An 11,581-nucleotide genomic window follows, 5' to 3' on the forward strand; every position below is an offset into this window, starting at 1 on the left:
AAATTGTGAAATATTGTTATTATGTTTTCTGTGTGAATCTGTGTTAAAGTGTAATGTATTTCTGTGATGCTCCGCTGTATTTTCAGCATCATTCCTCCAGTCTTCAGTGTCACATGATCTTCAGAAATCAGAATAATATGATGATTTACTTCTCAAGAAACATTTGTCAAAAAAAGTCTGTAAACTGAGTGTACTGTCAATAACTCCATGGTTGGAGACATTTCTGTATTATAATTAAGTTTTGCAGCATTAGCTAAGGATCAGGAACATGGATGTATTGCAAAGTTGATGACATGACATTCATTTGGTTCCTTCACAAAAGCACAAACAGTTGCGAAAGATCCCGTTTATGATCTGTTGACTGTACTGAAGGTCTGGAGAATGAAGGAGGAGTAATTCACTTAGTGCTCACAGGATCTGCATTTGAGTCTGCAGTGCTCAGAACATGACGGAGGCTGAGCTGTACTCGCTGTATAAAGGTGTGTATGTGCCGATGCATTTACACCCTCCTGAGAGCCTGAGATACTGCGAGGAGTTCACTTTCCGTCCGGAGGACATCCTGATCGCCACTTACCCCAAATCTGGTGAGCTTTAGGACTTTATGATGCAGGTCACTGGAGAATCAAAATCAAAAAATCAAATAAGAAATGTTGGGTCACTTCATAAATATTACTTTCAGTTAAGGCTGATCTTGTGAAAGTGCACTAAAATGTATTGAATGTTCACTTAGTATTGTACTTCAAATCTTAAAAGTATATATTTTTTAAAACTGCACTTGCAGATAATATAATATTAATAAAATAACAGGCCACTTAAAGAGAGAAACTTTCATTATTATTTCATTATTCATTATTATGTCAAATTAAGTTTTACTTTCAAGCACAATTTTAATCGTTACGTTTCAATTAGGGCTGTCAATACAATTAAACGCGATTAATCTCATCCAAAATAAAAGTTTGTGTCTAAATTATATGTATATTTATGTGCATATACATTAAATAAATATTTACACTTGTATATATGTATTCCTATTTATATATGATTTATATTATATATAAATGTAAATGTTTTCTTAAATATATACATGTATGTTTGTGTATTTATACATACATGACAAATATACAAAGCATGCACACACATACAGTATATCATGCAAACACAAACTTTTATTTTGGATTAAATGAGATTAATAGGTTTGAAAGGCCTAGTTGTAATAATCATTTGTTGTGCTTTGAAGAACTATGCTTATTTTGATGTGCTGACTAACATACTAAGCACTTGTAAAGAAATTTAACTGTAAAGTGTTATTTAATATATTAGATTAAAGTATAATATATATAAATGTACTACAACTTCACCATTGAAAATAAAAATTTTCAATATAAATTATATGAAAGTATATTTTAGTTTATCATAAATTGCCATACAGTACACTTAAATTATTTTACAAAGAAAATATATAGTTCTAAATTTACATATACTTTAAGTGGGTTAAAAAAAATCACACTTAAGTTAACTAATCACATTTAATGTACTGTAAATTTAAAATAATGTGTTTTCATTTAATTGTAAATAACATGCATTTTAAGTCACATTCTTTTAAAGTATCTTAATTCCTAGTGTTACTCTTTTTCACAAGGGATTGCTTTGCTTGCTTGAGTTTTGCTTTTAAGACTTTTAAGACTCAACCTAAATGCAGAAAGGCAAACTCAGTCTTTTATTGTTATGCAGGTCTGTGTCACTTAAAAGTAAACTACGAAAAACTCTTATACTCTTACTCTTATAAATGCACTCTATGTTGGCATTGCAACACTTTTATGGTGTATTCCTATGTGTTAATGAAAGTGAGCTGGAGATGTGAGCTGTGCTTGGCTCCACAGGCACAACATGGCTGCAGGAGGTGGTTCCTCTGATGTTGAGCGAAGGTGATCTGACTCCAGTGCTGACCGTGCCAAACTGGGACCGAGTGCCATGGCTGGACGAACACCGGGCGATCCTGCTCAATCTGGAGCAGAGAGCTTCTCCACGCGTCTTTGCAACTCACTTCCATCACCACATGATGAACCAGTCTTACTTCAAAATAAAGCCCAGGGTAAAACCGCTCTCAAGACGGAATAAATCACACATTGTGCACCGTTTAATGAAATGCATTCAGATCATTGTGTTGTGCTCTGTGCTCCAGGTTCTTTATGTCCTGCGTAACCCCAAAGATGTGTTCACGTCCTCGTATCACTACTATGGAATGGCCTCATACCTGGTGAATCCAGGAACCCAAGACGAGTTCATGGAGAAGTTCCTTGATGGAAACGGTATGGACTTCAAGGCTAAATAATTCATACTATGAGCATCTTAAACTGGATTGCTGGATTTAGAGTTTGTTCAATCTTTATTTTACTGGATAAAACACCAAAAATTGTGGAGTATTGTCAAAATTGTGAATAAACAGCAATTCCCCTATACAGACAGACAGACAGACAGAGAGACAGACAGATAGATCTCCGTGGGTCCTGCACACTGTAGAGAGAGGCTACAGAATCAAGTCTGGTTCTCCACCATCTCGTTTCGAATGAGTAATTCCCATGCTGGTGGGCCCCAGGAGGTTCTGGTCATGGAACAAGAAGGAGAGAGTCTCTTGAGGAAGGAGGCCTTCGAGGTGGTCCCTCCTCACAAAAGTGAGTCCAGGTTCTACAGCCAGTACTTTATAGTTCCAAAGAAGGATGGAGGGTTGCGTCCCATTTTAGATTTGCATCAGTTGAACCGCTCAGTCATGCAACTAAAGTTCAGGATGCACATAGATCGTGTCTCAGATCAGGTCCAAGGAATGATTTGTCACAATTTAACTAAAAGACGCATACTTCCATATATCCATCCTTCCCACTCAGAGGAAGCACCTGAGGTTTGCTTTTGAGAGTCAAAGCATACCAATATTGGGTTCTTCCACATTGCGGCTATGGGGCATCCACATACTGAACTACATAGACAATTGGTTGATTTTAGCTCAGTCAGAGCATATGGTGGTTCAACATCAAGATGTTGTTCTCACCCACATGAGAGAGTCTGGGTTAAGACTAAATGCCAAGAAAAGTGTGCTTTCACCATTACAGAGGACCACTTATCTTGGCGTGAGGGATTAGACCAAGATACAGGGATGTACAGTATGTCTCCTTCCCGGATCGAGTCATTCCTCACCGCAGTTGCAGAGAACTGCCTGGAGATGCTGGCTGTGCTTTGGGCACTAAAACACTTTCTCCCAGACCTAAGAGTTCACTTTGTGTTGGTGCGCACCGACAACACAGCAGTGGTCTCTCATATCACGTTGTTTGTACAAACTTGTATAGCAGATCCTTGTGTGGTCCCAGGGCAAACTCCTCTCGCTGAGAGCATTCCTGGGTATCTGAATATGGGAACAGACATCCTAATGAGGCAGGGGACGAGGCCCGGGGAGTAGAGGCTTCAGACCGAGGTGGTAAAGAAGATATGGATAATTTTTGACCAGGCTCAGGTGGACCTGTTTGTGACTCGATAGACGTCACACTGTCCCCTCTGGTTGTCTTTGACTCATCCAGCTCCATTGGTGCTGGATGCCAAGGTACAGATTTAGCCGAGGCTTGATTTGTACGGCATTCCCCAGATTGCTCTGCTCCCGGGAGTTCTGGAGGGGTCCGTCTGCTATTAGTACCCACGTTCTCGCCGGGCCAAGCATGTTTCTTGGACCTGATTTCCCTCCTTGACAGCTCTCCATGGGTGATTCCCATTAGGAGGGACCTGTTGAGTTCATCCTCCAATCCAGATTTCCCTCAACGAGGAAACCTTGAAGTGGAATCTTTTCACTTTTTGGTGCGGAGAACGCCAGAACTGACCCAGTTAACTGCCTGGTTGGTACAGTGCTGGAGTTTCTGCAGGCCCGATTCTCCACTGGGTTGACCTACTCCATTATGAAGGTCTACGTGGTGGCCATTGCTGCCTGCCATGCCCCTCTTGGTGGCCAGTAAGTGGGCAGACACTCCCTAGTTACAAGTTTCCTCCATGGTGCGCTGAGTCTGAGGCCTCCTGTACGAGATCGTGTCCCCACGTGGGACCTGGCTGTGGTGCTAGAAGCTCTCTGTAAGCCTCCCTTCGAGCCTATCGAGGAGAACTCTGATCGCCACCTTACTATCAAAACTACCTTTCTTCTGGCGATATCTTCTCTCAAGAGAGTTGAGATCTGCAGGCCCTCTCAGTGGCCCTTTCCTATTTTGACTTTGCACCCGGTCTGGCCCAAGTGTTTTTGTACCCTTGAGTGGGGTATGTTCCTAAGGTCCCATCCTCTACACCACGGCCTGTCGTACTCCAAGCATTCAGTCCTCCTCCCTTCAGGGAGCCAGACCAGGAAAAGCTTAATTGTATGTGTCCAGCGCAATGGAGCAGTGGATCCATACGTCCACAGATCTGCCTTGTGGAGAAGTGTGGACCAGCTGCTGGTGTACTATGGTCCCCGTAAAAGAGATTGCTTATGAGTCCTCTGATCTCCCCTCGCCTCAAGGCTCACTTTACAAGGTGTGTGGCTGCCTCCAAGGCCTTCTTGGCAGGTGTCTCGATGTAGGACATCTGCGACCCTGTGGGATGGTCCACGCCCCTAACCTTTCTCAGGTTCTGTGACCTAGATATGCGAGCCACTCCTGGCTCTTCTGTTCTCTCGCCCGAGCTGTGCAGGATTCCACACTAGGCAAAGATTTGAAAGTCTGGCGGCTTGGGTATTCTCGTTCCCAAAGTGTTCTCCAATGCAGCTCGAGTTACTGAAGAGGAATGTCATCTATTAGACACATGTGGTTCAGAGCCAGTCATGCTGGATGCGTTTCCCAAAGCGTTCTCTTGCGAAGCGTCTCGTTCCTTCGAGGAACCATGGTTACATGCACTTGTAACCTGAGATGATATATATATATATATGTGTGTGTGTGTGTGTGTGTGTGTGTGTGTGCATGTGTGTGTGTGTGTTTTGTAGTATGAGCCCATTCTTTCCTTTTTGTTTTGTTATGTAGTTGTTACAAGTTTTGTAAAACTTGCCAAGGACTCTAAGGTCCTTCCCAAGGTCTCTCTGGTGCAATCACCACTTTCTCAAGACCTCATAACCTCAGCTAAACTTCCAGATGTCCAAAATGCCCTGATGTCTTCCAGCAGAAATTCTCAAACAAAATATCATTTAAACAAACAATGAGGCAGCGTAAATGCATTTTATTCATGCTATACGGCAATAAATTATCAAATCAAGGAGGATTTCGGATGATTGACATTCTTTTTTGGTACATTAAAACACTGACATATTTGTGAATCATGAGATGATTCTAATGTTTGCCAGGATTTGAAAGGATCCGTGGAGAAAATTGCCAAGTTTCTTGGTAAATCTCTGAGTCCAGAAATGATGGAGAATATCACCAAGCACTGCGTCTTCAAGAACATGAAACAAAACAAAATGTCCAACCTTTCTCTGGTTCCAGAGGAACACATGAACCAGAAGAAATCTGAATTCATGAGAAAAGGTAACAAATGACATAACAGCTTAATGGGGAGGACAAAAAAGAAAAACTTGACATCATGTCCTCACTTTAATACAATGATTCAAAAAGTAGGAAAAAACACCTCAAACCTTCACTTAAATATCATTTGACTTTATTCATTCTCTTGCTTTATTCTGTCAGGAATTGCTGGCTACTGGAAGAATCTGTTCACTGAAGACCAAGAGCAGCGATTTGATGCTGCATACAAAGAGAAAATGAAAGACGTCACATTCAAATTCATGTGGGACTGAAAAAATACATTTTTTGATAAAAAAAAAGACCTTTTTTAATTAAAAAAAATAGTTTTATAAACGATTAATTTAACAGTTTAACCATTAATAATACTTATTGTTATTTGTGTGATCTTTCCATTTTATTTGAATTTTGTGATTAAAAATATCACTGTTCTGAAAATGATTAACAATAAATATTGCACTGTTTATGTTATGTTTCTTCAATTTCTTTTTTAATGTAGTGCATAAAGAATGTTGGGTAATGTTGGGTAAATTATTACACAAAAATTTGAGGTTTTATTTGTTGAGTACTGTGTGTGTGTGTGTGTGTGTGTGTGTGTGTGTTTATATATATATATATATATATATATATATATATATATATATATATATATATATATCCCTATATTTATATAGGGACATGAGTTTATGTGATAATGTACACAATGTACACAATTCATTAAAATCAGTAAAATCTTTTAAACCTTTGTTCACATGTCCCGGGTGGAAATCTTCCATTTAGATAATGTTTAATAAGTGCTTGATTTGCATGAGCTTAACCAAAATATTCCCTACCAGAGATATTAGAAACATAAAATACATGCTATTGTAGACACAAACTAGCCTGTAAAAACACATCTGTCAAAAATATTGATATTGCATACACTTACTGTACTGTATATTTCTCAAGTTTGTGGTGTAAAACCACATGCAATGTCTGTTTTGCAATTGTTCTGCTAGCATCTTACCATTTGAGTTTGAGAGCCCTGCAGGGTTATGCCATAATTTCATATATGTTATAGTGAGTTTATATCCAGCAGAAGACCCGTGCTTCACTGCTGCAACTTTGTCATTAGGAATAAAAAGCATATAGTATTGCACAATAAAATAAATGATTATGACATGTGTTTCCTTTAAATGACAAAGAGTTGCGTAAGAGTTCAGGATGTGCTGCTTGCATGAAGATCCAGACAGTGAAGAAAATCATCAGAACAGCAGCATCACTGCGCGCTCCTCTCGCTCTCGCTCTCACAGGATCTGCATTTGAGTCTGCAGTGCTCAGAACATGACGGAGGCTGAGCTGTACTCGCTGTATAAAGGTGTGTATGTGCCGATGCATTTACACCCTCCTGAGAGCCTGAGATACTACGAGGAGTTCACTTTCCGTCCGGAGGACATCCTGATCGCCACTTACCCCAAATCTGGTGAGCTTTATGACTTTATGATGCAAGTCACTGGAAATAATTCAGCAGATAGCAGCCTACTGTAAACCTCTTTATTGTGTTGTTCATTAACCTTGCTGCTATTTACCATGGTAATTATAGTTCATGTCAAAATACTACAGTACTCCTCACTTAATGTGAGTCGCTTTACACTACTGCATTAACCAACATTAATGAAAAGCAATGCATTTGTTACAGTAATTAATAAAAGTCTTTGTTTACCTCATGTAATAAAAATGCAGCTGCTCATAGTTAGTTCATGTCAGCTGGTCCTTTAAATTATATTTATTAACACACTGTCAGAAATCATTTTTATAAGTTGAATGTCTTTCTACTCCAAAACTGTACTATATGTTTAATTAAATGTGTTACTTGTTAAATGTACTATCAATTTCTGAGTGAAAATTGTTTCTACACTTTTTTATATTGTATAAGTTTAAATTGATGCTTTTAATGCTTTAATGTGGTTAATTCATGTTAACAGATGGAATCTTATGGTGAAGTTCCAGTAAAATAACTTTCTAGATTTTAGAGTGAAAATGCAATAGATTTCTGATTAAACAAAAGTTATCATGTTTATAAATACTGGTTCCACTTAATTACTGTAAGATACTGTAACAATATAACTGTTGCTAGCAGAAAATACAATTGGGTTATAATTTTAAGCAAGAACAATTACAGAAAGACAATCTTCATACTCCAGAATACTGTTTAAGTAGGCGGCTCACTACATAGTCTGTTTTCACATCCTCACACCCTTTTTTCATTACAAAAACAGCTTTGTATTGGAATGTTTGTAATGTAGGAACGGGCGTGAATGTTTATAATTATTAAAGGGATCCCTTCCAAGTCCATAAAAACGTTAAAATGCATGTGCCAAGTTCTTATAAATGCACTCTTTGTTGGCTTTGCAAAACTTTTATGGCGTATTCCTATGTGTTAATGAAAGTGAGCTGGAGCTGTGAGCTGTGCTTGGCTCCACAGGCACAACATGGCTGCAGGAGGTGGTTCCTCTGATCTTGAGTGAAGGTGATCTGACTCCGGTGCTGACCGTGCCAAACTGGGACCGAGTGCCATGGCTGGAGGAACACCGGGTGATCCTGCTCAATCTGGAGCAGAGAGCTTCTCCACGCGTCTTTGCAACTCACTTCCATCACCACATGATGAACCAGTCTTACTTCAAAATAAAGCCCAGGGTAAAACATCTCTCAAGACGGAATAAATCACACATTGTGCACCGTTTAATGAAATGCATTCAGATCATTGTGTTGTGCTCTGTGCTCCAGGTTCTTTATGTCCTGCGTAACCCCAAAGATGTGTTCACGTCCTCGTATCACTACTATGGAATGGCCTCATACCTGGTGAATCCAGGAACCCAAGACGAGTTCATGGAGAAGTTCCTTGATGGAAAGAGTATGCATTAACAGAGTTAATATGTTTCAAAGCGCATCCTATAAGAGCAAAGTACAAAAGTGAGGCGTGCAACAAATCATCACTCGTTCATATTCAAATAGTGTTTATAGCGGTAACCAAGGAAACGCTTTATCTCTGCTGTTCCATAAGCGCCCCCTGCTGTCATTCTGCTTCTCATTCAGTCCATCTGCTGTTTCTGTTTCATCAAAATAAGTTTTATGTTGGATAAAAAACATACTGTTTTTGCTTTAAATCTGGAAATTATTCTAATTTGCATCAAAGACTGCTCATCCTACATGTAGCATCTTTGTTTGGATTGTGATTCAAATGCAGCTTTGCAATCGTTTTATGCATTCTGATTCATATTAAGGCCCAGTCTAGGAAAACAAAATAAACTATGAAATTGCCAGAATCCAAGAAAAAGAAAAACATGACAAAAATAGTGTTTGGGTTTGAATTCCAGGGAACACATGCTAGGAGAAAATTGTTAGCCTGAATGCAATGTAAGTCGCTTTGGATAAAAGCGTCTGCTAAATGCATACATTTTAATGAAACCCAGCACTTAAGCCTGATATCTTTTATTCACAGTCATGTTTGGTTCCTGGTTTGATCATGTCAAAGGCTGGATTAATGCTGAAGAACAGGAATCCATACTGTTCATTTTCTATGAGGAGATGATCGCTGTAAGTACTTTACTGTAGGTCACACTAGATTGACTTGTGCTCCAGAGCAATGCTTTATAGCATCCTCAGTACTGGCTTACAAGAATATCTGAATACAGAATGCAGTCTTCTTTTCTTATTATTTACAATACTAATTATTTATACATATAATATTGTTGTTGTTTTTTTACATTTTTGTGTTGAGTTGGACAGTATAGTAAAACGTTGAAATCCTTGTAAAATGCTTCTTGGTTTCTAACATGAGATCAAACAAATCCTTGCCAGGATTTGAAAGGCTCCGTGGAGAAAATTGCCAAGTTTCTTGGTAAATCTCTGAGTCCAGACGTGACAGAGAAGATCGCTGATCACTGCGTCTTCAAGAACATGAAACAAAACAAAATGTCCAACTTTTCTCTGGTTCCAGAGGAATACATGGACCAGAAGAAATCTGAATTCCTGAGGAAAGGTAACAAATATGAACACAACTCCTCTGTGACAACACTGTCTCACCCTTTCAGACAATGAAAAACAACTGAAGCTTTCATGCATTAATCATTTTTAACAATTGTATTATAATGGGACTAGTTTGTCATGAAAAGCCTAGTATTGTTTCACTTGATTATATCCAGATGTGCTCAGGATTGCTCGTCTTGCTTTATTCTGTCAGGAATTGCTGGCGACTGGAAGAATCTGTTCACTGAAGCCCAAGAGCAGCGATTTGATGCTGCATACAAAGAGAAAATGAAAGACGTGACATTCAAATTCATGTGGGACTGAAAAAATACAACTAGTTAATCTTGTTTACGTAGAAAAAGCACATTAACCATTAAACTTTTTTGCTTATCTATTAAAACAGACAGGTCTATAACAGATTATTTTAATCATTCAGAATGAGATATTTGCATGTGCTTTTTTAATTTTTTTTATAAGAAACTAACTTTAAAATAGCTAGAAGCAAAAACAATTTTAATTCTACCTATTTTAAAAAGATTTGAAGAAAAATATTATTAACATTCCTCCTTTGAATGAAAGTACTTCTAAAATTCATTTTTAAGCTTTTGCATGCAAGTGTAATAAATTCATAGATAGCGTTGAGTAAATTAATAAAAAAATTATTTAATTACTAGCTACTAACAGTGTGTTTATTACTGTACTAATTACTCTCTCTAAAAATGATTGCCTTGCTTATTAGTTTTTATAAATATATACATGTGGCAAAGGGGGGCGTGGTTTAGCGAACCCTGCAGCGGGGGAGAGCGTCAGGAGACGCGCGGTGAGTGAATGGGTTAAATGCAAACAACGAACACCAGTCTCTTGTTTCAGTAATTGGCGTGGAGAGAGTATAAAACACCAGGAGAAACGGGAGCGAGGGAGAGAGAGAGAAGGACTGCTGGCTGCTACCTGCTACCCTCATCCTGAGTTTATGTTGATTTGTGGACCCCACTCCGGTTTCCCCGCTCTCTCCACGCCTACCGCTTAACCCATTCCCTGCCACTGGAGCGGCAGGGAGGTCTGGGCCAGTCTGCTGGCGTTGCGGGGATCCGGACCATTTTGTGGACAGGTGTCACGTTATGGAGGTAGGGACGATGATCCCGGTCCCGGATGTCCCACAGGCTGCCCCAGGTCGCATGGTTAAAGTACGGTGTGTGCACAGGGATGTGGTTGAGTCTCAGGATGAGTCCCTGAAATGCACGTTTAAACAGGTCAGAATCATCGCCGGTCAGCCTCTCCATCCTGGACAGCCGTTTACCTATCCATATTTGCAAATTAAAGATAGGTTGTATCGAGTGACCCAAGATGCTCAGACAAAAGAAGATACAACCCAGTTATTAGTTCCTAGGAGCCGCCGGGAAATGTTTTTTCAGGCGGCTCATTCTAATCCAGTCACCTCATGACCCGAGTTTTTTGAGCGGGCATTCACGAGAATGTGCACAGGTGGAGTGCGGATTGTCATGAATGTCAGTTGGTAAACCCACCGGCTACACCAAAGGTGCCTTTGCGCTCCCTCCCATTAATGCAGGTCCCCTTCGAGAGAATTGGCATGGACCTCATCGGGCCATTAGAGCGATCAGCACGAGGACATCATTTTGCATTAGTCATTTTGGATTATGCAACACGATATCCAGAAGCAGTGCCTCTCCGCAACATTTCCGCTAAGAGAGTTGCTGATGTACTGTTTTCTTTAATCTCCCGAGTGGGGATTCCTAAGGAAATCCTCACTGATCAGGGCACGGCGTTTATGTCACGGACATTACGTGAACTTTACTAATTATTGGGCATTAAACCGATTCGGACCAGCGTCTTTCACCCACAAACAGACGGGCTGGTCGAACGTTTTAATCGCACGCTTAAGACAATGATTCGTAAATTCATTCAGGAAGACGCCAAAAATTGGGATAGATGATTGGAACCCCTGTTGTTCGCTGTGCGAGAGAACCCGCAAGCCTCCACAGGGTTTTCCCCTTCGAGTTTCTCTATGGTCGCCAGCCCAGGGGGGTGCTGGACGTCATAAGAGA

General features: G+C 39.8%; 1 protein-coding gene across 2 annotated transcripts; it reads left to right on the forward strand.

The window, feature by feature from the left end:
• Nucleotides 1-397: 397 nt before the first annotated feature.
• On the forward strand, nucleotides 398-9,974 carry LOC113068185 (sulfotransferase family cytosolic 2B member 1-like). 2 transcript variants are annotated; one of them, XM_026240840.1, is made up of 6 exons: nucleotides 398-584; nucleotides 1,881-2,092; nucleotides 2,183-2,309; nucleotides 8,992-9,086; nucleotides 9,351-9,531; nucleotides 9,733-9,974. In XM_026240840.1, exons 1-6 carry the CDS (start codon nucleotides 446-448, stop codon nucleotides 9,840-9,842), a joined length of 864 nt encoding a protein of 287 aa, XP_026096625.1. In that variant the 5' UTR covers nucleotides 398-445; the 3' UTR covers nucleotides 9,843-9,974. The 2 variants fall into 2 exon arrangements, with proteins under 2 accessions (XP_026096625.1, XP_026096626.1); XM_026240841.1 differs by lacking the exons at nucleotides 398-584; nucleotides 1,881-2,092; nucleotides 2,183-2,309 and adding exons at nucleotides 6,722-6,972; nucleotides 7,975-8,186; nucleotides 8,277-8,403.
• Nucleotides 9,975-11,581: the final 1,607 nt, after the last annotated feature.

This window comes from Carassius auratus, linkage group LG37M (assembly GCF_003368295.1).
Source record: "Carassius auratus strain Wakin linkage group LG37M, ASM336829v1, whole genome shotgun sequence".
In the NCBI taxonomy this organism is placed as follows: Eukaryota; Metazoa; Chordata; class Actinopteri; order Cypriniformes; family Cyprinidae; genus Carassius; species Carassius auratus.

Coding starts and splice junctions, on each gene's coding strand:
- LOC113068185 (XM_026240840.1), top strand. CDS start 446: ATGACGGAGGCTGAGCTGTACTCGCTGTATAAAGGTGTGTATGTGCCG. Junction 585..1,880: donor CGCCACTTACCCCAAATCTG/GTGAGCTTTAGG, acceptor TTGGCTCCACAG/GCACAACATGGCTGCAGGAG. Junction 9,532..9,732: donor ATCTGAATTCCTGAGGAAAG/GTAACAAATATG, acceptor TTATTCTGTCAG/GAATTGCTGGCGACTGGAAG.